This window comes from Bos indicus x Bos taurus, chromosome 4 (genome assembly GCF_003369695.1).
Source record: "Bos indicus x Bos taurus breed Angus x Brahman F1 hybrid chromosome 4, Bos_hybrid_MaternalHap_v2.0, whole genome shotgun sequence".
Lineage (NCBI taxonomy): Eukaryota > Metazoa > Chordata > Mammalia > Artiodactyla > Bovidae > Bos > Bos indicus x Bos taurus.
This window is the reverse complement of record NC_040079.1, coordinates 42627816-42655112: the sequence shown is the minus strand read 5'-3', so window position 1 is coordinate 42655112 and position 27297 is coordinate 42627816. Positions and strand designations below refer to the sequence as shown.

Genomic DNA, 27297 nt, shown 5'->3' with positions numbered 1-27297 from the left:
GCCTTGGGACCTGGGGTGGCCCGCTCACTCGATCTTGGGGTCCTTGCAGGCACCCAAGGTTGCCTCATGCCAAGGGGGTGGGCTGCAGTGGGATCCAGGCCCCTCACTCACCATGTCTGTTTTCTCCAATGCAGCAGCCAAGAGTTTACTCAACAAGAAAGCAGATGGAGTTAAGGTGAGGCTCTGGCTTGGCCCAGGGGGCAGTGGTTGGTCCCCTACCTCAGCCTGCAGCATGACCCAGTCCCCAAAGCTCCTCTGGGCCTCCCCCGACTCGAGGAAGGGGTATGAGCCCTCATTCTCTCACTAATGGCCTCTCTTCCTCTCTCTGCAGCCCCAGACGAATAGCACCAAAAACAGTGCAGCTGCCACCAGCCCCAAGGGGACGCTTCCTCCAGCCGCCTTGGTACTGAACCCCTCTGCCCCCACTTCCTGGCCATCCTCTCCTGTATCCCGGCTGTGTGGTGGCCGTTGTCAGGAGGCCTGGGGTAAAGCCAGGGTCTGGTTCCCAGCCTGTCTCTTGACAGACAACACCTAGCCTTACTAGCCCCTCTGCCCTAGGATGTGGGGGTGAGGGAAGACCCCAGTGCCAGGGAACCCATTTCGGGTGCAGTGGACAGGCCCCTGCTGACTTATGGTCAGCAGTGGGAACCATCAGGGGTCTGGTGAGACTAAGACCCAGGGTCCAGGCACCAACCTCGGTTCTTCTGCTCTCAGGAGGCTGGCCGGGAACTCAGCGGGGCTGGCTCTGCAGGGGGGTGGTTCAGGCTGGGGGTGGTGACAGACTGCCAGCCCCTCTCCTGGGTGCTGCAGGGGTGCATTGTCTGGGAGGGGCGGGTTTTGGTTTCTCCCTAGGGAGAATGGATGAGCCTGGCTTTAGCTTCAGAGCCCTCCCAGAGATCTGGAGGGAGACAGAGACCCCTTGGCTTTCCCTGGTGACAGCCTAGCAGTGGCTGTCGGGTCTAGGGCAGTGGCAGCCATGGTGTTCCCCATCAGAGTCCGTGTCCTACAGGGCCACGGTGGGTACAGGGAGACACACTTCTATGGCTGTGCTGGCCTGTGGCTGCCTGGAGGGTTCCGGGGTTCCCCTGATGGGGAGGGGTGTGTAGACATGAAATCACTGGGACCCACCAGCTCACTGGGACCCACCAGCTCCAGCCTTCATCTGGAGGGTCCTGTCCAGGGGATGGAGCCGGTGGTGCAGGGCTGTGGCCAGTAGCACGGCCCTCCTGCCCAGGCTGCTGTGTGTCTATGGTGTCTCGTGTAGAGCAGGCAATCCCAAGAGGTTGCGGTTTGCTGGTCCACAGGTCCCGAGTTTGCAGAAAGTACACTTGGTGTCCCCACGGGCCTCAGGCCCTGCTTCTGGGAGCGAGCCCTGGACTACCCGTGGGGAGGCTAGATTTGCCAAATGGGCATCCACCGCGAGCGCAGGTGTGGGGGGTGGCCTTGGCCCAGGAGGGAAGGGTCCCGCACGCCGGCCTTGCAGCCAGCCCCGTCTCGGACCCGTCCATCCCATGTGCCACCCCCACTCCATGACATCTTCAAACCTGTGCCCTGCCCGTGGCGGGCAGGAGGTCCGGCAGCAAGGGGAGAGGGCAGAGCGCCTGAGGCAGGGACCCCAGCGTGCAGCTTCTCACCCTTGCCCTCAGCCCACTCTCTCTATTGGCCTCTGGCCACTGGTGCCCTCGAGGCCCTGGGCTGGTCTGCTCGTCCCATTCGCATCGCCCCAGGTCCCTCTCCAGCTGCTCCGCTCCCTGCTGGCCATCTGCCTCCATCCTGCTCTGCTGCCACCCTCTTCTCTCCTCTCCCAGGCTCCTGCCCGGGGGCCTCTGCTCTCCTCTTCTTCTCACTGCACTCTTTCCTTCCTCTGTGCTTCCTTCTTCTGTAGGAGCCTCAAACCACCGTCATTCATAACCCAGTGGACGGGATCAAGGTACTGCGCGTTCCTCACCACCCTCTCGGGGGCGTCTGCTCAGCCGGGAGGCAGACCCCTGGCCCTGGGGAAGGTCTGGGATGTTGACCCTGGGGAAGCATTTGTGCTGAGACAGGTGTACTGTGACCTGCCCCCCTCGAGGCAGGACAGAACCCCCAAGTCCACGGGCTGCTCCTTTGGGGAAAAGCCCCAGGTGCCGTCCTTGGAGGCACAGTTGTACCAAGTCCCTGGCAGACACGGGAGCCTGGGCTTCCTCCCATCCTGAGCAGGTTCCGCTTCTCAGATCCTCTCCATCCTGCCAGCCTGGGGGTGGCCAGGCCCAGCCTGGTCAGGAGCAGCCGAAGGCAGGGCCCACTTCAGAGGCTCAGGGTGCCAGAAAGAGCCCAGGTGTCCTTCGCGGCGTGTGGCCAAGGGCTGGGTGTTCCAGGGGAGAAGGGCCAATGGGGGCTGCCCTGCGTGCCCCCAAGTATGGGGCCAGGAGGAGAGGGGCAGCACAGACCCTCCTGCCCTCACGCATTGCTCACCTCTGCCCACCGTGCCCAGTGCTTCCTGCTGAGCTGACCCCTCCCTTGCTCTTCCTCTGCTCTGGCATCAGCTCCCATCCCATCAGCATTTTCACCCTGCGGCCAGGGAAGGGGCTGGCTTTCTGGGGTGGTGGGAGCACTGGGTGGGCAGCCCAGCTGCATTTCTAGGACCTTAATACCTTACCCCTACCCAGACTCCCACCTGGGCCTGAGATCCTCAAAGGGTCCCCACACATCCCGGCCACAGACCAGGACAGGGGTGCTGTGGGCCACTGCGTCTGGGCTGACCCAGCCTCGAGGTGCTAGGAAGAGCCTGGGCGTCCACTGTGACTGAGGCCAGGGATAGGTGTTCCTGGGACCCGGTGTCTGGGGTGAGGGCCCTGCTTTCCCTGCACGGGGCCTTGAGACAACATTCTGTGATGAGGGCCCTGATCTTACAACCTGTAGATGCCCCATTTTTGGCCCAGAGCCCAGAGCAGTGTCTAGTAAGGGGGTTGCGGCGGGGGCAGGTTCCTTGGGAACCCTGTTAAGATGTTCCTTCTGAGAAGCAAGCAAGCTCTCTGGGAACTCGGTCACAGGTGGAGGGCATCTGGTTTTCTATCTCGAGGGCAGCAAGCCAGGGGTGAGGGAGGAGGTGCTGGGGCTACCTTCTGCCCTTCAGGCCACCTGAGAGGTAAAGCCAGGCCTGGCTGGATGGCCCAGGCCTGGGGAGGAGGTATGGTGCTGCCGCACTCTGACCGGGCCGGGTCAAGTTTCCCGAGGACCTACTGGCAGCTTCCACCCTGTCTGCCAAAGTGGGAAGGCTGTGGATGCTTTCCTGCTTCCCCAGGCGTCTTGGAATTTCAAAAAAAAAAAACAGTTTTTATCTTGTTAAAGAATGTCTTCTGAGCATGCTAATCTTTCCGCTGGGTGTATCTCATTGGCAGAAGGAGAAATTGGGGTCCTCAGCTGTTGGGGATGTGGGTGGCCCAGCCTAGAAATGGGTGACCCTTGGGTATGGCGTGAAGCTCCATTGCCGCCTGTGGGTTTCTGGGGTTGGGGCCTGGGCCCCGTGGGGGCAGAGGCCATGTCCTGACCCGCTGCCTCCCCGTGTCTCCCCAGGAGTCATCTGACAGCACCCACACCACCATAGAGGATGAAGACACAAAAGGTATCCAACCTCCCCGCCTGTGGGGCTGGTGGGCAGGCCACTCGCAGGTGGGGAGCAGGGACAGCAAAGGCCACGTCCTGTGATGAGGGGCTGACTTGCTCAGGCCCATAGCCCCATCTGAGGCTGGATACAGACTGGCACTGGGCAGTCTCGGGCAGAGCATCCAAGCAGAGCCTGGCGGACCTGGGCACCCTGACCAGCGTGGAAGCTACTGCCCTGGATGGGACGGTTCTCTGCATGGGCTCCCAAGTTGCTCCAGGGGCTGTGCACCCAGTTTCCATGGTTGAATTTGCTGTTTCTTCTCTCAAAGGTCCTTAAACCTGTGCCTACCCAGCTGGCAGTTGATACGTGGGTGGGCAGCAAGGGGCATTTCCTGCGCTCATTGTTGGGGGGGCAGGTTGCAGAGACAGGCACCCCGTTCCCCACTCAGGGATCCCAGGCCAAGCTGGCTGAGGCTCTGTCTGAGCCCCACCAATGCCCCAGGGTACCGGGTGGTGTGTGCTCACCCTGGCGCCCCTCTTCCACCCTCAGCTTTCTCAGCTGCCCCAGGGAGGGGATCTGGTCTGCACTCTACATAGGCCAGGTGACTGGCCCCTGCCTGGGGAGCCCGCCTCTCAGCCACACTCTACGTAGATGAGCGCTGGGCCGGCTGTGGCCACTCTGCCAGTTTGGGAGATGCAATGACCCTGTCCTGAGTATCCCCCACTGCCCTAGAGTGGAAGTGAGCGAGCACAAGGTTTTGGCCTCTGGATGTAGAGCGAGTGGACATTCGTGTAGTTTCCCCAGACTGCGGGCCCTGAGCTGTTGGCATGGAGCTTGGAGGTCACACAGATCTCCCCCAGGCCCTGTCCTCGCACGTCTGCCCTCGCCCCAACCGGGCGGGGGCCTGAGACGGCCCAAGACTGAAGGAGCCCAGGGGAGAGGGCCAGCCAGCCAGCCTCATGCCAACCCCTTGTCTGGCTGGGAGATGATCAGCAGATGCCTGAGGGGCCTCACGGGGCAGGGGCCAGGGGAGTCTCAGCCTCAGCTAGGCAATCCATCACATGCAGAGAAGCCCCAGTGGGCTCAGGCCTGCCCTCTGCTGGTCCTGGCAGGCACTGTACACAACCCTCCCGCCCCAGGTCCAGCCCTGCGGGTGGTCCTGTGTCTTCCTCACACACCTGCTGTGATCTCACAGCCCGGGCACACGGGGGTGACGGTACCCCAGGAGCCCTGGACCCCACCATGTGATTCTCCAGCTTAGCCTCCTCTCATCCTCCTGCACCCCCTTGTCTCTCCTGCGTGTGCTCACCTGCCTGTGTTCACGTCTCGTCTGTCTGCCCAGCCCCCAGGGTCCCTGACATCCTGAGCTCCGTGAGGAGGGGCTCGGGGACCCCAGAAGCCGAGGGCTCCCCGCCCTGCCCGTCTCCGGCTCCCATTAGCCCCCTGCCCGCCCCATGTAAGTAGCCGGGCCCTGCTGCTGTGGGGGTCTCCTGGAGGGGCCAGCAGCTCCTCTGAGGGTTCACTCGAGGGCCAAGGGCCAGCTGAGCTCGGGCACCAGCCTGCCCCTCACAGCCCCTCAACGCAGGTCCCCAGCACCTCTACCCCTCAAGCTGGGCCTTCTCCACTGGCCTGGGGGGGGTGTCTCAGGACCGGGGCTCCTTGGTCCTGAGATACACCCTGGGGCGGGAGAGAGAGGGAGGCCTGCTTCCTCTCCACCAGCCTGGCCCGCCGCCTCCTCACGTGTCTGCTCCTGTCCACCCCAGCCCCCAGGATCTCTGACATCCTGAGCTCCGTGAGGAGGGGCTCGGGGACCCCAGAAGCCGAGGGGCCCCTGCCCACCCCATGTAAGTAGTGCCCCAGGCCTGCTGCCTCTGCTGCCAAGTGGCTCCCGCATCCTGCCATGCACGGCCTCAACTGCCCCTGGACCAGGCTGCCGAGGCCTGGCTAACTGTCCGGCCTGGCTGGGCATCAGGGGGCGCACGCGCTAACTCTGCAAGGCAGCTCTCCCCCGGCTCCCCCGCCCCCACCTCCCACACGGCTCCCTGCACTGCTGTCTAGCCCGAGACCTCACCCCCTGAGGGTCTCCCACACCCGGAGCGACCATGTACCCTGCCCCTTGGGCCATGGGCCGTGACCTTGTCAGTCATGCTGACTTCATATGGGCATCCAGGCACGAGGAGCTGTTACAGAAATCCTCTTGACCAGAGGCCTATGGATTTAAAGGGAGAAGAAAGGGCCCGACCTCCCTGCAGAACTAGTTTTCCAGAGGGGCTGGGCGTTCTGTGCACTCCTCCACTCACCCATTCCGTCCTCACCTCGGGGTGCCCACCCTGGGCCTGTCCCAGGTGGGATTACTCTCTCCTCTCCCAGGCCAGGCTGCCCCGCTATGGAGGGCACCCTCCGCCCACAGCAGCTTTCCCCACCCCACCTGGTCAGACAGGTGCAGCTGCCTGAACATCCCTGAAGCTTCCCCCTCGTCCCCCACGCCCCTCTCTGTCACCCCTGTCCCTCACGTCCCCCTCCACCCCCCACATCCCTTCTCCATCCCTCTCTGTCCCCTCATGACCCCTCCGTCCCCCCCCACTCTCTCTGGCTTGGCTCATCAGCCCATAGGTTTTCTCTCCTGCGTGTCCCCCGCCTGCCTCGTGTTCACGTCTCGTCTGTTCCACCCCAGCCCCCAGGATCTCTGACATCCTGAACACGGTGAGGAGGGGTTCGGGGACCCCAGAAGCCCAGGGCCCCCCACCCTGCCCGTCTCCGGCTCTCCCAGGCCCCCCACTCACCCCGTGTAAGTAGCACCTTGAGTGGCCCCGCTGGCTGCTCCTGGGGGCTCTCGGGCGTGGAGACCTCCAGCTGCGGTGCGCCACCCCCTGGCTCTGGGAAGGGGTCGGCTCCTGGGTGGGGGACCCAGGGAATTCCACACAAAGCTGCCGTTCGGTTAAAGATGCGCACCTGTGGGGAGAGAAGCAGGAGGCAGGTTTCCCTGAACTAGAGCCTCCCTCCCAGGGGCTGTAAGCTGCAGATTTCTTCTGTAGTGGTAGTGAGGATGGGGTGCGTGCTGTCTGGGGTCGGCCCTGGCTGGTGAGTCTAGGGCTGGGGGGCGGGCTGGGGGCGGGCGCTGGGCTGGGCCACCTCCCCGGGCAGGGAGGAGCCACCACTGCCGTCTGCAGGCCGTCTGCCGACTGCTCGCCAGTATCACTTACAGGGATGGATGACATCCCAGGGCGGCAGCCACCCCCCTCCTCCGGGGAGACACCGGGCTCTCAGAGGCGAAGCTGCTTCGGGGCTGGGGGCCGGGCATGGCGGGGGAGAGGCTGGGTGAGTGCCGGGCTGTGGGGGTGCCGACCCCCGCCGCCCACCCCTGCCAGCCATGCCTGGGGGCCAGGGCGGGGGTAGGTGGGTGGGAGGGAGGCCCTGGGAGCAGAGGGGAAGGCCGGGGGTTCGGGGGCTGTGGCCTGAACTCAGGCTCTGCTAGAGGAAGTGGAGACGCGTCTCAGAGGTGAGAGAGCAGAGTCTTGCTAGTGGGCACACAGTGGAGCCTCTGCCCGTCCCCAGTTGTGCAGGGTCTTATTCGAGTTTAGAGGCCTCCGTGTCCCCAAATCCGGGACCCTCGTGGCCCCTGGTTTCCCAGATAACAAAGCTGAGGGTAGCAGATGTGGAGGGTTGTGTCCAAGGGGTCCTTGCAATATTACCCCGGCCCAAGGCCACGACCCACCTTTGGGGCATGCCCGGCCCAGGCAGGGAGCTCAGAGGACAGGCTGATGGAGTGGGGGAGGGGAGGCACAGCACAGGCTTGCCCCTTTGGGGGTCTGTCCTGAGCCTGACTCTGGAGGTGGGGCTGTAGAAGGGGCTGTGACCAGGATTGAGTGGAGGGGACCTCGGGGCCTGGACTCCTGGCACGTGTGGCTGGGCCTACAGGGTGCAGGGGAGGGACAGAGTGCTGGGGAGGCGGGGCACCAAGGGGAGGGGTGCCCCTATCAGTGTCCCTCAGAAAGAGGGGCCCTCTTACCTCCTGCCCTCCCACCTGGGGTTCCCAGCAGCCAGCTTCCTTGTGTGTGGGGGTCCTGGGTGAAGGGATCAGGTCGGGCCAGCCTGGAGAAGGGACTTCTGAGTGGTCACTTCGGGGTGAGTTCTGGCACTCAGTGGGCCAAGTGGGTGAATGCCAGAGTGGAGTGGCCCCCCCTCCCGGTTCTGGGGCCCGGGGCTTCCCCCACTGGCACAGAGGCCTGGCTGCAGAGGGCCATCCTTGGGGTGGGTCACGGGCAGCCTCTTTTCCAGGGAGCCAACCCGCCAGCTGTCAATGGTAAATGGGTTGGTGCCCACTGGCCCGCCCTGGGTTCTCCATAATCGGGGATTATGCACAATCCAGGCTGATCCTGTGCAGCTGCCTCCCTGGTGTGGCTAGGGACATCCTGGCGCCCCTGCAGCTGCTTAGGGTCCACCTGGGGTCACTAGGGTCCTCCTAGACCCTTTGCTAATGTCTGGGCTTCCCTGGCCTGTTAGCTCTCCCCAAGAGAGCCAGAGTGGATGCAGGGCTACGGTTCAACTCTGGGACTTCTCCCAAGCCAGACTCTTGCCCATGCACCGCAGCTCTGTTTCTGGAGTTGCCTGTTGGAGGCAGCTTGTCCCTGATAGCCAGCCCTCCCGGCACCCCCACCAGGAGTCCCTTTGCATAGTATGCCACCTGGGGAGGCAGGATTGCTCTGTACGGCAAGGAAGGAGAGGGCAGAGTCCCTCCACAGGTCAGGAGCGTCTGGCTTATTCCTGGGCTGTGGCTGGGCTTGTGCAACCTCAGCTTTCCCATCTGCAGAATGGGCATGGGGGCTGTTTCCCGAACTTCAGACTTTGCAATGTGTTCTGTGACCTTAGAGCTCTATTTACTTAATACTTTCTTTTTACACCGAATCCATTTTTAATTACGATTTGTTTAAAAATACTCACTATTACCTCATCAAGTGGAAAACTCAGCCCACTTACCACGGTGCAGTAGGGCCATCGTAAAATCAGAGTGCTTGGGGAAACGAAACAGAAAAAAAGGTCTCTCAATTCCAGCTGCAAGGTTATCGGCTGAGGGCTCACGTTGGGAGGCGAGACAGCTCACGCTGTCTGTCAAGAGGGGGATTGACAAGTGTCTGGGATGTTGGGATGTGTAGATGTCCCCTTAGCGAGATTAGCAGGATGGCCTGGAGCTGACAGAGTGGCTCACAGTGGGAGGTGGGCACTCCTGAGCAGGGGCTGGACGTGGTGCTTCAGGAGGGTGGCAGGGTGACCGGCCGCCCAGGGCAGGGACGGGAGGGGCAGGCGCCGGGTGCTGCTGTCAGACAAGCCCAGGGGCCCTGGCCCATGGGGTGTCATCTGGTGGGGGAGCTGGGCTGCAGTGGGAGGTCACAGACTGAGGCTTGAGGCCACTTCCAGGAAGATGACAGGTGAACTGGGAGTGGGGGTTGATGAGGTCCAGAGGAGAGAGGGCCTTCAGAATTGGGAAACGCCCAGGCAGAGGGCCAAGAGGTGGGCAGGCTGTGGAGGAAGCACTGAGAGGGGAGAAGCTGTGTTATGGGGTGGGCGTAGGAGGAAGTGGGTGTGCTGAAGGAGGTGTGAAGTATCCAGCAGGTGAGGACAGGGACCACCCGCATGTGTCTGTGTTGGGACAGAGCTCTGCGGGTGGACGGGGGCATCAGGGCAGCTGGGCCCCCTTCCTGGAGGCCAGCTTCCAGCGGGGGCCTGGGTTCTGCAGAGACAGCCTGAAGCCCGAACACTGTTACAGTCCAGACATGGAGTTCTGTAAGAAAAAAAAAAAACAAGCAGAAGCACAGCCAGTGCAGAGAGAGGGTCTCGTTTAGACGAGGAAGCGCACGTGTGCTGGCAGGTTGGCGTGCACATGCACTACAGACACACGCACAAGTACACACCCATGTGCACGAAGGGCGCATGTGCACACCTGCGCGTGCACGCACTGGAGCCCTTGGGTGTCACAGAACTCCCCCAGCAGCCACTGTCCAGAGCCGGTGTGCCACACGACCCAGGGGCACGCCCCCGCTCACACGCAGCATCTCCTGCTCTGGGAATGTAGGCCGTGAATCAACTCACACGTGTGCTGAGCCCAGCTGCACTGGCAGCTGGACACTGGAGAGCAGCAGACGCCTGTCTTTAGGCTTGCTTGGGTGGGAATGTGCATCCACAGGAGTGGCCCTGCAGAGCGCCTGTGGTCCTACGTACTGCGGGGAGCAGAGGGACACAACGCCCCCGTGAGGGAGCACAGATGCGTGGCTGGCACGGCCGTGACTGGAGAGGGGTGTGAAGAGAACTGGGGTGCGGCCTTCAGTGCTCTTCTTGGGTCTGGGTTTTACTGCTGGCGTTTACTGCGTTATGGAATCACCATGTGTGGGTGTGTCCATGGCTGTGTGCACACACACATGTGTGTGTTTCCTGTGTGCCTTTGGGTGTCGACGTATCTGCACAGGCATGGTTTAGCACCTAACTCAGGATGGTACTTCTTTGGGGAGAGTGAGTGAAGGACAAAACTCAAGGGAACACAGGCACCTGTGTCTTTATGTGGAAGCTTTTCTCTCTTTGGAAAAAATCTAAAGCAAATATAAAAATTGTTCAGATGTGAACCAGCAGGGTGTGGGCTATGTTATTCTTTGTGCTTCTTCCACGTGTTTAAAATATGTAGCCTGAAAATAAATGGTAGTTAAAGAGATAAAGGGGGGCCCCCAGGCAAGCACCCCAGAGATTGGGTTGGTCTGGGACCAGAGGTCAAGTGGGTAGGAACCTGGAGAGGGCTGCCAACCCAGGGCCTCAGGTGGAGGGTGCAGGATGGAAAAGTGATGCCAGAGGACTGGCCTGGGGCCCAGGACCACAAACAGGTGGAGGCAGGAAGAGGCGGGAGGCCAGCCGGCAGTCTGTGGGCTTCCATGGAGAGAAGGTGGTGAGGCCCACGCTTAGCTTTCCACTGGGCTCTGCTTCCTGGCCTTTGCACAGAGGCCTGGCCCTGCAGCCTCCAATCCACTCCCTGCTTTGTGAGCCGGCCCCTAGTAGACACCTGCCCCCAACCCCCCGAAGAACTGTTGGGTGCATGGAGGACTAGAGAGCAATGCCTGGGGGGCAGAAGCCAGGAAGGGTGGTCACAGTGTCACAGGGTCATCCCCTGCTGAGGGCCCAGGGCACGTGGCTGGGGGGACTGGAGATGCAGGGTGGTCGTGGCAGGCTTTGCTTCCCTGACCTGCATTTTCCAGACGGGTAGTTCACTTTCACTTTTCACTGTCATGCATTGGAGAAGGAAATGGCAACCCACTCCAGTGTTCTTGCCTGGAGAATCCCAGGGACGGGGGAGCCTGGTGGGCTGCCGTCTCTGGGCTCACACAGAGTCGGACACGACTGAAGCGACTTAGCAGCAGCAGCAGCAGCAGTGCTATGGATGCAGTGTGTGTGTCATTCAGGGATATTGTATTTAAGACAAACAAGATGGAAGTTCGTTGGACTTGGAAACCGGGAAACCGGGAAGTGGGTGGCCTTGAAGGGAGCAGTCTGAGCTGGGCAGCCTTGGGATGGGGATGGGGGCGGGGTACTTTGCCCGGACCCTCCCGGGCGGGCACAGGTGGTGTGTGGGTCACTGGGCAGCTGTCTCCCTGCAGCGCGGAAGCAGGAGATCATCAAGATCACGGAGCAGCTCATCGAGGCTGTCAACAATGGCGACTTCGAGGCCTACGCGTGAGTTGGGGCGCCTGGCCTGTTCTGGGGTGTGGGGGGTGGACCTGGAGGGCTTCCCCACAGGGAGGGGGCTGGATGGAAGCACCCGGTTCTGAGGGGCCCCTCCTCACCTGGGTCTGCCCCCCAGGAAAATCTGCGACCCAGGCCTGACCTCGTTTGAGCCTGAAGCCCTGGGCAACCTGGTTGAAGGGATGGACTTCCACAGATTCTACTTCGAGAACTGTGAGTGCAGGGCGGGGGGAGGGTAAAAGGGTGGGTGCCCCTGGAGAGCCCACGGACCCCCAGTCAGGGGCCCAGGGGAGCCCTGTCCCCTCTGTGCTCAGGGTCAGCCGGCCACTGCTCCACCCTCTGTGGCAGAAATCCCCGAGCCACAGGGATGAGGGGTGAGGACACACGGGGAGAGGGATGGGGAGCCAGATGGTGCTCTTGGAGGAGGCTGGGCTGGTAGAGGGGCTGGGTGTGCTCTTGGGGGAGGAGGCTGGGCTGGTAGAGGGGCTGGGTGGGGGCAGGCACGACGCCAAGCCCCTGCCCACCCGCAGTGCTCGCCAAGAACAGCAAGCCGATCCACACAACCATCCTGAACCCGCACGTGCACGTCATCGGCGAGGATGCCGCCTGCATCGCCTACATCCGCCTCACGCAGTATATCGACGGGCAAGGCCGGCCCCGCACCAGCCAGTCCGAGGAGACCCGTGTGTGGCATCGCCGAGACGGCAAGTGGCAGAATGTGCACTTCCACTGCTCGGGGGCGCCCGTGGCCCCGCTGCAGTGAAGGTGAGACCCTGGGGGAGGGGAGTGCAGTCCGGGGTGGCGGGGCTGCAGCCTGAGGGAGACGGTCGGAAAGGGTGGCCAGCAGGGGTGGCCCAGCAGGTTCCTGGGCATAAGGCAAGCCTGGTGTTAGGGGAGTGGGGGCGCTGGGTCAGGGTCTCCAGGCCCCTTTCCGGGCAGCCCTGCAGGTGCCCACCTTGCAGCCACCAAACCCGGGTCAGACGGAGAGCTGCCCCCAGAGCTGACCTGCTCATCCTGGCGCCCGCTCTGTTTCAGAGCCGCTGCGGCTGGTTTCACCACGGGACAGACTCGGTGTTTGGAGCCCAGCTGCCCTCGGGCACACGGCCTGCCTGTCGCATGTTTGTGTCTGCCTCGTTCCTCCCCTGGTGCCTGTGTCTGCAGAAAACCAAGACCAGATGTGATTTCTTTTTAAAAACAAGATGACAACGACAACCACACACAAAATTGACGTCGATGAAACGGAGAAAAAAACTAAACAAGGGAAAAAGCTGTAAAAATCACTGGCATTTGTGGGGCTTCGAACCTTCCGGCCGCACCCCACCCAAGCTCCACGTGTCTGTCCACTCCTGGCCTCCTCCAGGGACTGGCCGGGGGAATGAACTTGTCCACCAGGGCCTGCCGCCCGAGGAACAGTGTTTGCTAGGTGGTGCCCACCCCCCAGGAAGTCTGCATCCTCCCTGCCGTGCATGGCTCCTGGTCAGGAGTGTCAGGTGTCGTCGGGGGAGGGCTTGGGGGTGGCAAGGGGGCCCAAGCACGGCTGACTTCCATCCCACTTCCCTTCCCTCCTCTCTTCCCTGAGAAGGTGTGGATGTGGGCTCCCGGTGTTCCCGGCATGGGTGAGCAGTGCAGAGGCTGGGCCAGCCTCTCTGGGAGGATACTGAGCCATCCGAGGCTCAGGGATCCAGCTCTGGCCCGGTCAGGGCCAGGGAGGTGCACTGGGGGAGGGGTTGCAGGGAGGCACACCTTAGTTTCAGATCTCACACCTGGCGGGAGACATGGGCGAGGACAGTGCTGGCAGTAGCCCGCTGAGGAAGGGAACCCCTGGGCTGGCCTCTCTTCTGCTTGGGTACCTCTCCGTCTTTGCCCACCTTCTCCCCCGTCCCCATGTGGGTGTGAGGCAGAAAGGAGAGAGGGGTCAGAGGTGGGCGGGTGTTTCTGGCTTCCAGGTCGAGGCAGGGGCTAGGCAAGTGTTTGCTGAAGAGGCTGCACTTTTAGAGTTTGGGCCAGAGCAGCAGGGAGCAGAGGGCTGCACTGGGCTGCGAGCGACAGGGACCCTGGGGTGGGGAGGCGGGTCCCCCTGTGTGCTGGTGGGCACTCTGGTGAGCCTCTGGGACGGGCTGCATGGTCAGGTGGTGGCAGAGAGAGCCAAAAGCGTTTGGCCTGGCATGGGGGTGGGTATAACCTGGCCTCCTGGGCTATACTTGGGGGGTGGTCAGGGGCCATGATCCCAGAGGTGCAGGACGCACCCCCCCACCCCAATATCTGCCCCTTCAACTCATGTTGTTTTCAACAAGGATTTTCTTTATCTTCCCCCCACACAAGCCAAGGGAGGGGCCCAGAGTGGGGCACAGGACACAGGATGCTGGTCTCCAAGGGGGACTGTCCATGGACAGACACTCAGAGTGGACGCTCACCTGCCTGTCTGCGGCTGTGCTCAGGACAGCCGTCCCTACCCATGGACACAGGGTAAACATCTGCAGGGCTCCCTGGGCCTCGGGCAGCGGCAGGGTTCGCCGTGGACAGCGTGCGGCCCAGCCGCCCTCACCTCCTGGGGCCTCCTCCTCTCCTCTCCCTGCTCACCCGTTCTTTCCAGGGAGCTGCCTGTCTGGGATAATTTGGGGATTTTTTTTTTCTGGGGGAGAGTTCTTTTGCATGACCCCTCATGAGCAAGCCACACCCGCTCCTCTAGCTAGATGTCCGCGGTGTGGCGGCGTCGGCCGGCCCGCCCTGCAGAGGGTCGGCTGCCCGCGGTGCTGGCCGGCCTTTCCTCTTCTCTCTTTTTGCTGAGTTTCATTGTCTTTTCTTTCTGAGCCTTGTAAGTGTACAAAATTATTATTTTGTTCTGTCTCGGGAAACTGCAAATAAATGGAAAACAGGACAAACTGCTTCAAGTGTATCTGGGTGCTCTCTGCCAGGATCTAGCTGACCCCTCACCTCTAGGCAGGTCTCTCCCCTGCCATGTGGACCCTGGGCTGGCCAGGCTGCAGAAGCCCTAAGCTAGATGTTCCCAAGCCCATCTTGGGTAGTCGGCATGCCCAGATGGGGCCCCTCCATGAGGCTGCAGGTCAAACTCTGCCAGCTGCTCCCACCTCCCTCCTGTTTTCCCGAAGGCCTCTGTTAGCCCCAGACACAGGAACCAAAAATGACGCCTTGAGTCCTAGGACCCCCCAGCCTCTGGTCACTCTAGCGGTCTCTGAAGATGAGATCAGGAGGACAGATCTGTATGGGAAGAGCTCCAGGCCCCAGCCCTGCTGCCCTGTCCACTCTCTCCCTCCACCTATCTGGTCTTTGTGCGTGTTGCTTGGGACACGTGGTGCCTGCAGCCACCGGGGCTGCTCCTGTGGGCCTGCACGCGGGCTGTGTGGACAGCACACGGACATGAGACACCGACACCAGGAGCAGAGTGGTGGCGGCTGGGATACAAAGATGACACAGCAGGCGATGACAGCCATGGCCTGGGGAGGCTCCGTGAGGAGACCCGAACAGCAGAAGCCCAGAGCTGAGACCTGGGAGACGGAGGGATGCCAGGTATAGAGGCTCCCAGGTGGGCCCAGACTGAGGGGCTTGAGGGCCCAGGTGGGCAGAGCCAGGCGATCCCCACCAGCCTTCCCTCTGCAGCTCACCCCCCACATGGAGGGAGAGACACGGCACCCAGTCACCCACTGCACCCTCACACCACAGGGATACAAAGCCTCTGCACCTTCCTTGGGAACACTCCCGGCCTGCACCGGCTGAGCGAGCGCTGGCCGCGTGCCTGCCTAACCACGTGGCCATCCAACCTGTCTGATCGCCTGACCACACACCCACATGGCCGCCCAACTCCACGGCTCTCTGACCACGCGGCCACATAGCTGCATGGCCACACTGATTCAAGGCCGCCTGCTTCTCTGAACATCTTCCCTCATGGCTGCACACGTTTAGGCCCTGCCAGGCAAGGGCTGTTGGGACCTGCCTGTGCTCCGCAGGCCCCTCAAAGACCTCGTGCCCTCCTCCCTCCTGGGCAGTCCCCGGCAGTCTTGCTGACACGCCAGAGACACCCTCATGTTGAGATGGACAGCCTCCCCTCTACTGCTGGTCCCCAGGTGCCGCTGCCTGTCTGTACCTCACACCTTAAGCTTTCTCAGGACAGAAATACGGGCTTCCAAACAATCTGATACACCAAACACACCAACGGGTCCAAGTGACTTCTGATGAGGCAATGCTGCCTCAGGCCTGCTCAGTCCTGTCCACTAGGGCACAACAGGCCTCCTGGTCCAGCCTTGGCATCTGGCTGCAGCTACCTTCCTGGCCCTGTGGGTGGTAGCTGGTAGGGGCTCTCAGGTGTACAGGCAGGCATGAGGGCTGCCCAGGGAGCACCAGGGCAGATCGGAGAGCTTGGTGCAGAGAATCTAGGACAGAGCCAGTGAGCAGAGTCATCACCACCACCGCAGTATCTAGGGCTCCGCTCACCTATCAGCTGTAACCCGAGGCAGCTTTCCAGGCCAGGCGTCCCTCTGGGCACCTGCCACAGCCCCACCCCACCCCCGCTGGGGATCCTACAGGAATCCTGAGGTGGACCAGCACTCTGAAACTGTCCCCTGGCAGCCCCCCAAGTAAGGATGGCAGGATAGGCAGAGAGAAGTCAGTGAAGGGCCTTTCATTTGTCATTTTAAAGAATACCTGCTTTGGGCAAAGCTCCCTGGGCGCATGCCCTGGTGGGTCCTCTGAGCAGGAAAAGCCGGAAATGCCCAGGCTACTCCCTATTTCAGGGGTCTCCAGGTCAGTCCCAGGCCAGCAATGAAATAGGTGAGAAGCACGCACAGTCTAACCACCACCTGCCGAGGACATTCCCTAAACTAGGACCAGAGTTGCCAGCCTGCAAGGATCCGGGGCGCACAAGACGCTCCACACCCCAGCAGACAGATCTGGAGTTTCTGGGTGTGGCCCCGGTTCTGTGGCTGTGAGGAAGCCTCCCAGGTGGTTTCTACGGTGCAGTGAAGACCAGGTCACAGGACTCAGAGCAGGACTTCTCTCTACTCTGGGGCTCCCTCCCCCACTTCCTGCTAGAAAGGTCTAGGGGGTGGGGAGAGGAGAATGGGGGCATTAAGGTAGAGGCTGCTTCCCCCACAAGATATGGCAAACCCCACACTCGGCAGGGGCACAGCATGAGGGGCAGGGCTCCCGTGGAAAGGGGTCCCTGTGGCTCAAAGCACATTGTGTGCTTAGCTGCTTGTCATGTCCAACTCTTTTGTGATTATGGACTGTAAGCCACCAGGCTCCTATGTCCATGGGATTCTCCAGGCAACAATACTGGAATGGGTTGCCATTTCCTACTCCAAGGGGATTTTCCTGACTCAGGGATCAAACCCGTCTCTTATGTTTCCTGGATTGGCAGGTGGATTCTTTACCACTAGTGCCACCTGGGAAGCCCAAAACAAAGCACAGGACTATTTTGGAATTTCAAAAGACAACTTTATCCACATAGGAACCTTCCAAACAGAACACAGAGAAAAGTTAGGCAGCAGTTATTAAAATACACTTTGCCAAATGATTTAACATGAGAAGACAAGAGGAGCTGGAGGAAGGGTGGATGCAGAGGGCTTGGCCAGCCCTACTCACCCTTGTCACCCTCTTCCCAATCTTGGCCACCCCCCACCCCCCACCCCCAGTACCCTCCAAAGTGGGAGGAGTCAGACACCTCTCAATCATCCCTAAGGGGTGGTCATGGCCACATCAGAGACCAGTGAGCAGGCCAGGTCTGCGCCTTTCAGGGGTAAACATGGCAGAACTTACATGGGTAGGCTACTTTTAGGCCAAGTCCTCTGGTGGCACAGTGGCCAGAGACAACGAGCAGCTGGCAGGTAAACTTCTTAGGGTGGGTCCTCAGAGGCCACGCAGATCCCACTTCTGGCCCATGCCAGGGAATTCAAGGCCACAGGCACTTCCTGTCAGGGCAGTGGACCTCCTCGGCAGGGCAAGAACAGAGGGCTCAGGGAAGGACACCGGAGGATGAGACCACACTGATACCGCTCCAACAGGGGCGTCCACGGAGACTGGTTCTCAAGGGTGTGTCCTGAGCCTGTGTCCTTAGCAAGCGCAGCAGGGCACTAGGAGGCGGTTTACAACACGGCAGCAGGGCCCACAGGACCAGCAAGGCTGAGAAGAGCTGGAACCTCCTGGGCTACTGCCTGGCTTGCTCCCTGCACCTGCTTTTAGGGCAGGGCCTCAGAGCCATAGGCCTCATGCTGCTGGGGGCAGGGCCGGGGTGCTCAGCAGTGCTTCTGCTGGGGGCTGGGCTGGAGTGTGGACAGCTCAGACCACAAGTGGATGTTGGGAGCCCCCAGGCTGGCTGGCATCTTCTCTTGGTGCCTAGAAATGGTGGCCACAGTGAAGGTCACTTGCTAAGACATAAGTCCCAGGTGATTGTCAGAACAGTCTTTCTTGTCACCAGAGAGGCAAATGACAACTATTCACGAGACTGCAGCATACGTGCTCTGATCCAGATGTTCAAAGCCAAACTGCAAGTCAGGGCAAGCGCCCCCTCCCCTACTTCTAGCGTTCTTTACGGAACTTGCTTGCTGGATGGGTACCGCAGAAAGTCAAAGTCAATCTCAGCAGGAATGCAAACCAGGTCTCAGAATTTATGAAGTCCAGTAGCTGTCTCCTCCTAACACAGAAGCACTGGCCTGAGCCCCCCACCCCGCCCCCATGCCCACTGCAGCCCCACAGTGGCTGTCCCTCCCCAGTCCTGGAGTCAGGGCACCCTGCTCCTTGTAGTGTTAATAATTAGTATACAGACAAAACCCAAACATGTGAAGATCCACAAAGAGCTGGCTCTGAACCCCCCATGGGCCTTGCACAAGTTGGGGGCCCACATCCTTCCCAGGGGATTAGAAATGAACCCTGTAGCATCTATGGAGTCACTGAGTTTTATGGTTCCATTTGGCCCCCAAATACACATTTAGGGGCCTCAGTATCTTTTCAAAAATAACTAGACATGTGAATTTGAACGTTCCCCACCCCCAGGTCCCCATCCACCCTTCGGTTTCTCCCAGGAGCTCCAAAGCCAAAGTTGAGTCTGTCCCACTTGGGTTGTTACAAGGTGGCTCTGCTTCCTGGGGGGCCGTGGTTCTGATGTGAATGATGGTGACGTTCCAGCGCAGGGGCCTCTGCTGGCAGCCGTCACATGATTGCACAGCACGAATTTTGTTTCCGGGCCTTGAGAGAGAGAAAACAGAGCTGAAGAGGTAGACCTCAGCACACGTAGAACTGGGAGCTCTGAGGGGACCAGCTGGCCTTAGTAGGGGCTCTGGAATCACCAAGCAGAGAGAAGTGGAGGGAAGCCATCCAGAAGTAGTTCACACTCCCAAGATTATTCTGTCCACCTTCCATTAATGCTATCGATAAGGAAGGAAACTTCCTGTTGTTTAGCCAAGTATAAAGAATAAGAACGTCTCTTCCTTCGCTCCAGCCTTGACTCCCCGTAAAGTTATCTGACCCCATGGGGGTATTTCTCACTAAGGATATCTTCAGAGAGCAGAGAGGTACCCACTTGGTTCATGGGGCCTCTGTTACCTCCTCCTTCACCTCCTGTTCAGATACCTCCTAACCCCAAAGGCGTCTCCCTCCAAGGGACATCATCATGACAGCAAACGCGTGTGGGTTGACCAAGCAAATGCAGCACCCCTACTGTCCAAACGGTGCAACACTTCAGTCCAAGTTAACAAATCAGAAACGTTGGAACCTCTCTGGGAAGGTGGCACCCCTCAGACAGCAGGGGTGAGGAGGACCCATCCTCACTTTGGGGAGGTTGGGGGAGGGGGGGAAGCAGCCCAGAGGCAGGGAGAGCTGACTGACAGGGTGCCCAGGAGCGGCCAGGACACACTCACCGTTTTATAGAAGGCTTTAGACTGTATTCCCAGCACTTCGGATTTCGATACCAGGTCATCGAGCTTCTCACCTCGTTCTAATAAAGACTCCATGGTGTTGTGCTGGACAAGAGGAAAGATACAAAAGAATGCCTTGCTCTGTTCACAAGGTGAGCAGACGCCAGTCCCTCACAAAGCTCAGTCACAGCAAAGTGCTTCCTTTGGGCTCCTCCCCCACATGTGAGCATCAAGACACAGTGACCCAGGCCTGTGGAGGACACAGGGCCTAATGACCTTCCTGGAGGATCTAGAAGGTTCTAACTGGACTTAAAGCACTGCACCAAATCCTCCAAAGCACAGGCTTAGATAGCCACACTCCAGGAGAGGTCCCCTGTGCCTGTGTTTACACACACACATTCCTACTGCACAGCTGTGTCATGCTTCCCCCAGCGGAACTGTGTCCAAATCTCACGACTATCAGCTCTGTGAGAGCGCCTCTGCACTTAGTGCAGACAGACCCTTTCCAAACACATGAGGGATGGACGTCCTCACAAGAGCCCCTAGCCCCGCCACCAGGGCCATCAGGAAGTGGCTGACTTGCTCCCACCCCAGATGGACACTGCTTAAACTGCAAGGCCCTCAGAGGCAATTGGCATTACCCTAGGTTTGGACATATTAAATGGCACAGAATGAGAAATGAGCAAAAACATTCTTTATCTCTACACACGGCTGGGCAACTCAGATTTCCACCATAAAAAGTTAACTGGATCAAGACATGAATGGGATGGATAAAAGGCAGCATGACCAGTAATCCAGGTTTTATCACTGTAGCCGGAATGGGCTGGGTAACCTGGACCCATCTGCTCTGTGGACAGACAAGGAAAGACAGTGGGCGTGTCCCCTGCCTCTGTGTGCTTGCTCACAGACTGAGGCTCTGAGGCAGCAGAAGGCAGAGACAGGGCTTGGTTAGGAAACCTGGAGAAACGTTACAGAAGACAGACAGGTGCCTGAAGACTGTCATCTCTTAATTTTCATTCCAAAGCCAAAGGTAGCTCAGAGTTTAAAAACAAAAGCAGAAAACAGCAATTGCAAACTAGGTTTCAGGTAAAATGCAGGGTTCCCGCTCTTCTCAATCAGGCCTGTTTCTGACAACTCGGGACCTGTATTTAGTCAGAGAGCCTCAGTGTGCACTGAAACCCACACTCGGAAAAGAAGGAATCTGCTGGGCTGTGGGTCAGGCCAAGGCAGGCACCATGGAGGCAGAACCACAGAGTGGTTGTCTGAGTGAGTCTGGCTTTCAAGCCTCTGATGCACAGGGACAGGTGGGCCACCACCACTTTCAGAAGTGCTTTGACTATGATTAAAACAAGCATCAGCTGCATGGGCTTGACTGCTGGCAAATCTTTTTGCCTGTTTCTGGACTTGGTCCCCTAATTTACTTACTTACCAGGATGATCTTGGTCTCATCCAGTTCAGCCTGCACTTTAGTCATGGGGTCAGCTTCTCGGGGGTTCTAGGGAAGAAGCAAAAATAAAAATGTCAGGACTGGAGTGGCTGCCTGGAAACAGGGCTCAAAACCAAGCAAGCTGGATATACTTTTGGAAGTTAAAAACCACAGGCTGCTTAAACACATGCTGGAAAAGCAAAAGCCTGCCTTGGAGCTCAGGTCTTAATGCAGGTTCCTGCGATCTTCAGGAGAACATCAACTTCCACATCACCCAGAGTCACAACCATCAGGGCCATTGGCTTTTCTGTTTCACAGCCTTTGCACCTTACCTGGTATCTACTGAGTTGACTGTCCAGGCCTGAGTACCTGATGGTATCAGGGGATCCAGTTGGCCAGTCTATCCTGTCGACCTGCTTGGAGAATTCGTCTAGCACCTGCAAGACAGAGGAGCTCAACAACACCCCCATCTCAGTGCTCATCCGAAAGAGGCTCTCAGGACCCCAGGACCCACAGAGGAAGGCAGAGGAGGATGGCTAATGGCAAGGGAGAAAATCTAGGTCTAAGTTTCTTCTTCCTCAGTATTCTTGGAATTAAAATCCAAGTATGCCCAGCCTGATATGAACCTCATCTGGGAATGATAAATTATTAGAAATTCAAATTACAGATTTCCACTTTTCTCAGGTTGTGAATTTCCAGGAAAAAGGATATTGGAGCTTTAATTTTTCAAAACAATTCTTCAAAAAGGTAATTAGATCCTTTGAATTTAAGCAGCCACCAGACTTCATGCGCTTTTACGCACAAGTGTTTTAGGGGATGTGGGGTCAGGGTCTTTGAGGAGTTTATCATCCGCACCACAAAGAAACACATCGAAGAATGAGGAGGCACCAGCCTCACACTGGGGAAAGGAGCAGCTGTAACTGCAGGATGGGCCAGCAGGGGGACTCCTTGAGCAGAAGCGCAGCAGGTGGGGAGGAGCCTGGTGTGTGCAGGGATGGCCTGAAGAGGGGAGGAGGGGAAGAAGGGAGGTGGGTCATGGGGCAGAACATGCAGCCTAGTGTGGCTCAGAAGGAACTGAAAGTCACGACTTTCAGGGCGGAAGCAGGAGCAGAGCTGGCAAGAGGAGTGAGTGGGGGCGAAAGCACAGCCAGAGCTGACCTGAGGGCCCCACCAGGAAGGGGAGATGCTGGCACTCTGTGGCTTACAAGGAGAGCCAAGGTGGCCCCAGGGACACTAGTAGGATGAGAAGCAGAAATCAGTGGGGGACGCGGGTAGGGCAGGATGAGACAGACAGGAATGAGAAGGCTCCCAGACTGTCTCTTGGTTTAGAGTGAGGAGGCTGAAAGCAGGCTGATTTTGGACACACTATTTCATCCCTTACGTCACTCCTGGCCCCAGTCCATGCCTGACTGCCCAAGTACAGTCCAGCCAAGCTGCAAACTCACCTTCTCTAGCAAGGTAAAAGCCACCCGGGATGGGTATTCACTGTCAGCAATGACCACTCCTGCAAGACTGTCATTTCTCACGTAGACATGGCACAGATATTCTAAGGAGACAAGAGGATGGCATGAGGGCTTTAGACTTTCTCACCCCCCAAAGCCGCTGGACTGATACAGTGCTGGGCTTCTGTCCTCTGGGTTTATGGTGAAGTCCTGCACATAGGGTAGCACGTGTGGGGGCTCTGCTGGCAGTGTGGACCAACATGTGCTTCAGGGTGAGTGAAAGTCCCAAGGCCCAGTGCGCAAAGCCAGGGTCCAAGGACCATAGTGGCGCAGAAATACCCCAGGAAACGGCCCCAGGGGCTCGTCTGAGTCCTACCCTGAGCTCGAGGTCAGGCTCCCCTGTGTCTTGGAAGCTGCAACCCTCAGAGGTGCTCTGCTCTGCTCCCAAGCTGATGGAACTCTGGACAAGCTAAGTGGCTTCCATTTTCATATATACACAAAAAACTCAGTAAAAGATTTCCTGGCTTGAGAAAATCACCTGTCAGGGCCCTAGGCTTCCTCACTACAGTAACCTAGCCTGCTCCACTCTGTGGTGAGCCTTGGTGGGGATGGGGCAGGAGAGGGAGGAAGAGATAAAGCCCATCCAGAAAAAAATGAGCCACTGCTGGCTGGGGTCTCAAGTACGACTGTGCTGATGTCATCGAATTATCAAAAGGTACAGCCTGTATAGGGCTTCTGCAAAACAGTCACAATCCTTGAAATGATTTTTTGTCATTTGGAAAGGATTCAGAGATATCATAGCAAACCAAGTGCCCCTAAAATAAATGCATAAAAATTCTTACAGGAAACCTGAATCATGAAGAAGAAAAAACTAAGGTCATGAGGAAAAATAAGGGGTCTCCAGGTTCCTGGGCAAAAGCACTAAGAAGCACAGAATACAGTATTTCCTCAACAAGGCTGGGTGGAGGTCCTTTTCTGAGATGTTTACAACTCCAAAGGCAGAAGAGGACAAAGCAGGAAAGCTGCTTACTGCTCCAAGAGAGGCAGACCCTAACTGTAAGCGAGTCTAAGCTTTTGGGGGTGATTTAACCAAGCAACCGACATACCATCAGTGGGCATAGAATTTTGCATAACAGGAAATGGAGGAGGAGGGAAGAGAGAAGCCAGCAGAGGATTGTGGGCCTGGGAGCCCTCTCCGTCGCAAGGCAGCCCTCCTGTGGACAGAGCTCTGGGCCACCTGAGTTGGGTGGCTGGGCCAGCACGCACTTACCAGGTGGTGGGCCCTCTTACCTTGTTCCTTCACAGAAGCTCGGCTGCCTTTCGCTGAGCGCTCCACAATCAGCTGACTTGTGAAGGTCATGAACTCCTGGACGCTAAGAAACACAACACATATTACCTGTTCCTGTCACCTTGTCCCCAATACAATGCAAAGTGACCCCTGAGCTTATACACTAAGGAGACATTGCTTCCTGGTTTCATTCCTTCCCTCCAAACCTTAGGAAGAACTAATAAACACTCTGTCGATGTCCATGAATACAGATAATTACACATCATCACAACCATTCAAACCACATTTGCTTGCTACTGAGCAGACCCAAATAACCCACTTCCAGACTTCTGGGGAATCTTCTACAGGTTATAGTTAATTTAACATTTTGGTCAGAGTATGATTTGGGACATAGCAGAGAAGCAGAGGCCAGCTCCTGTTCTCAAGGCTCCACTAACTCCCAAGAAGCGGGAAGAAATAAAATCTGTGATGGAGACACCTAAGTGGTCAAAACTGTTCAGCGGATGCACAGTCAGTTATGGCAGCTGCCACGCGCTGGACCCTGCAATGTGACAGGCATCCTCAGTGAATGCTGGCTCTAGCCTCAGGTCGGCTGGGGCTAATCCATTGTACAGGCCCGGGACACTCTGGACGGAACTGAGGGCAAGGGCTCAGCCAAGACAAGGAAACGGAAAATGGTTTGTACCACGGCTGAGGGAGAGGAGGAGGTTCATGGGCCCAAGAAAAAGATGTGGCCAGCATGGAAGAGTCACAGGTGACAACAGTCCAGCTGGAGGAACCAGAGTTAAGAAGAAGCCTCTGACTGGAAACGTCATATAAAGGGCTGTCAGCGCAGGGTCCTGACTTGTGGAATCCACAGTTGGTTCCAGCAGATTCATATACTCCTGAGATCACACCAAGAGCCACGCAGCAGAGTGAGGACTCACAACGTCTGTAGTGGACTTCCCTGGCTGGGATCCCAGCTCCACCACTTACGAGAAGTGTGACCTCTGGTAAGGGACTTACTGCGTCTATATATTGAGACGTGCTGTGATGACTAAATAAGCATTTAGCACGATGTCTGGCGCATAGTATTACTTGTTATTATTATCCTGAGAGAGTGAATAGGATCAGAAAAATCCCTTAGAGGTAAGTCTTAAAATAAGGAAGTCCTTGCAATAAAACTAAAAAGAGACGGAGCTTAGAGTAGAACTATAATTAGACAAAGGAAGAACTGCATTCATTGTGACATTCTGCATACAAGTGCCAGAAAAGCTGGAAAACGTTTTGAAGGTCTGAGGTTCGCATTCTGGTAATCATGAGGTGGGCAGGACAGAAGACAGGAGGACTTATGAGAAAAACAATGGGCTCAACTGGACTATGTGTTGTTTTAAGAGACACTTGTAGAGATTTCCCTACAGTACTGCAGTTGTATTAATTATCTGAAACTGGTCTGGATACCGAAAACCAGTGAGATTAAAGTCCTAAAGTGAAATCTCTGAGGATCATCAGTAAATGTGGGTAGGGGAAAGAGAGAAAGGAAAAGAATCAAGAGTTAACCAAGTTAGCACCCAAAGTTCCATCACAGAAAAGCAGCAATACAGAACAGAGACTAGAGGTCATGACAGAGAATGCTAAGTACCAAGAAGGACCCAAAAAGCAGCAGAAAGTTTCAACAAAATAACAGGAGGAATTGTTTGAGATCCCGCCAGCAAGCCACTCTCATCAAGAACGAAACAGCCCAATGAAGTAATGCAAACAGAATCCAGATGCCACCAGACCTGGAGACTGGGTGACCACAGACTTTGTAGGGTCTTTCTCCCTTTGTGCCTGAGTCACCGTCACCCCTCCCACGAACAGGCTGTTAAGTGTCTGTGGTACTTCTAACACGGACTTGATTGCATTACAGTGCCTCGCAAATGTTCAAAGGCTTGTAAGCCCTAAAACCTCCATGCTTCCTTCCAAATCTTCACTGTAGAACCCTTTTGTACCACTAGAGGCCAACCGTAAAGAGCATACAATTTGGGTTGGAGTCCTGGCTGGTTTGGTATCCATCTCCTGGGGCCTCAGTGACTTCCTCCGTAATATGACAGAGTGTACCAGGAACTCTCATACCGAACTGTTGGAAAGCCCAGCCAAATAATACAAACGTGGCGCTTAAGATGTGGCACGTGAGCTTCCTGGGTCAGAACCACTGAGTGGGAGTTGCTGGTTTAAGATACAGATTGCTGGAACTCAACTGGGCGTCAACCTAGGGGAATCTGCACTTTTTCAAAGCCCCCCAGTCATTTTTACAACATAGAAAATTTGAAAAACCCTGATTACGGACTACATTCCAGAATGGGCTACAGGCCGAGGAAAAGGCCACCGGCTCCAATGCGGGAGGCCAAGCCCCGGGCCTCGATTCCCGGGCGGTCTCCAACCCGGACCCCAGGCCTCCCCGTCCGGGCGCCGCCGTCGAGGGCCCGCTCACCTGGATCTCTGAAAAAAGCTGAAGGAGGACACATCGTATGCGGCCTTGAGCAGCACCGTCTTGGACTCGCCTTTATACAGGACGCTTAGGCTGTACAGCTTCATGGCGCCGGGCCCTTGGGCCGGCCACCCGCCTGGCCGCGGCACCGGTTCGCAGGGAGCAGCGCAGCGCCGCCCCTCGAGGCCGCCGCCGGCTGCTGACGGGTCGGCCACCGGCTTCCTTCTCCTGGCTCGGGGTCCACTTCCGGTTCCGGTCAGGGGCTGCCGCCCGAGGCCCAACGGAGTCTTCTCGTGCCCCGGATGCAGAAAAAGCAGCCGGAAACACGAACGAGGGGGGTGGTGCAGGGTTTTGCGCGTGCGCGTGAGGGGCTGTGGGGATTTCGTAGGCCACCTCGCTGTTTCACTGGGAGTCCTTACCCTTCTCCCGCTGTCCTTATCCCTCCGAGGCCTTCTCCCTCCTTCCCTAGCCGTCCTGAGTCCTCCCAGCGCCCCCTGCTTCTTCCCGGTCCTTCTGAGTACTGTAGGAACACCTATGTCCCGGGGGCTGTCCTTCCTCTGAGCAGTTAGACCCAGAGCCCCACCCATGCCCCACCCACACGCCAGTACTTTGTAAACCCTACACCAGGGACTTTGATTTATGCGCGAACTGCCTTCTAGAAAAGTGTTTGGTAAATCAGATCTGCTTTTTGAGTGAAAGGCAGGGACCTTTTCGAGGCTCCTGCCTGGAGGTGAAGGCTTGCATCTCATTTTCAGTTAATTGAACTCTCTCTTGCCCTTCCCACACCTGCATCCTGCCTGCGTGAGAGTAAATTTCTGGACACAGGACCCCCTGAGCACGAGTCTGCAGGCCTCAGTTCTCCTGGGCCTGCCAACTACCTGTGAAATCAGCTGCCCAACCACTGATCTGGGAGCCAACTGCTAACCTCAGAGTGGCAGAGCCATTTCACTTCAAAGGAGCAGAAATTCAGCTCCAAACTGAGGGAGCACTTGGCATACCATGACTTGGAAAACCTCATTTTGTTTGAAATGTTGGAATAATGCTTTTTCAGTGGATAGGGGTGAATGAGGCTCAGTTCTCTGAGGTTCAGTTCAGTTCAGTCGCTCAGTTGTGTCCAACTCTGAGACCCCATGAACTGCAGCATGCCAGGCCTCCCTGTCCATCACCAACTCCTGAAGTCCACCCAAACCCATGTCCGTTGAGTCGGTGATGCCATCCAGCCATCTCATTCTCTGTCGTCCCATTCTCCTCCTGCCCTCAATCTTTCCCAGCATCAGGGTCTTTTCCAATGGGTCAGCTCTTCACATCAGGTGGCCAAAGTACTGGAGTTTCAGCCTCAACATCAGTCCTTCCAATAAACACCCAGGACTGATCTCCTTTAGGATGGACTGGTTGGATTTCCTTGCAGTCCAAGGGACTCTCAAGAGTCTTCTCCAATACCACAGTTCAAAAGCATCAATTCTTCGGCGCTCAGCTTTATTTATAGTCCAACTCTCACATCCATACATGACCACTGGAAAAA

General features: G+C 57.7%; 2 protein-coding genes across 17 annotated transcripts in view; one reads left to right on the top strand and one right to left on the bottom strand.

The window, feature by feature from the left end:
- Positions 1-14191, top strand: part of CAMK2B (calcium/calmodulin dependent protein kinase II beta) — a 92315-nt gene extending 78124 nt beyond the window's left edge. For 3 of the 15 annotated variants that reach the window (XM_027539235.1, XM_027539239.1, XM_027539251.1), the window contains 11 exons: positions 135-175; positions 332-403; positions 1886-1930; positions 3556-3604; positions 4929-5042; positions 5350-5430; positions 6261-6374; positions 11221-11296; positions 11424-11518; positions 11836-12070; positions 12341-14191. In XM_027539235.1, the coding sequence (XP_027395036.1) occupies positions 135-175; positions 332-403; positions 1886-1930; positions 3556-3604; positions 4929-5042; positions 5350-5430; positions 6261-6374; positions 11221-11296; positions 11424-11518; positions 11836-12068 (920 nt within the window). In that variant the 3' untranslated portion in view covers positions 12069-12070; positions 12341-14191. The remainder of the gene's footprint in view (positions 1-134; positions 176-331; positions 404-1885; positions 1931-3555; positions 3605-4928; positions 5043-5349; positions 5431-6260; positions 6375-11220; positions 11297-11423; positions 11519-11835; positions 12071-12340) is intronic. The other 12 variants (XM_027539240.1, XM_027539236.1, XM_027539238.1 and 9 more) reach the window with 7 other exon arrangements.
- Positions 14192-16734: 2543 nt separating this feature from the next.
- Positions 16735-26038, bottom strand: YKT6 (YKT6 v-SNARE homolog). Of its 2 annotated transcripts, none has more exons than XM_027539233.1 (7): positions 25779-26038; positions 23329-23411; positions 22042-22142; positions 20929-21033; positions 20600-20665; positions 19174-19275; positions 16735-18502 (listed from the first exon to the last, which is right to left on the bottom strand). In XM_027539233.1, the coding sequence occupies exons 1-7, from the start codon at positions 25880-25882 to the stop codon at positions 18467-18469; spliced, it is 597 nt and encodes a 198-aa protein (XP_027395034.1). In that variant the 5' UTR covers positions 25883-26038; the 3' UTR covers positions 16735-18466. The 2 variants fall into 2 exon arrangements, with proteins under 2 accessions (XP_027395034.1, XP_027395035.1); XM_027539234.1 differs by having other exon boundaries at positions 23329-23404; positions 25779-25866.
- Positions 26039-27297: the final 1259 nt, after the last annotated feature.

Excerpts from the sequence above, each read along its gene's own strand:
- YKT6 (XM_027539233.1), bottom strand. The coding sequence starts at position 25,882 with ATGAAGCTGTACAGCCTAAGCGTCCTGTATAAAGGCGAGTCCAAGACG. Across the intron at positions 23,412-25,778 it reads AGCTTTTTTCAGAGATCCAG|CGTCCAGGAGTTCATGACCT; the intron begins GTGAGCGGGCCC and ends TGTGTTTCTTAG. Across the intron at positions 19,276-20,599 it reads ATGAGACCAAGATCATCCTG|CACAACACCATGGAGTCTTT; the intron begins GTAAGTAAGTAA and ends CCTCTTGTCCAG.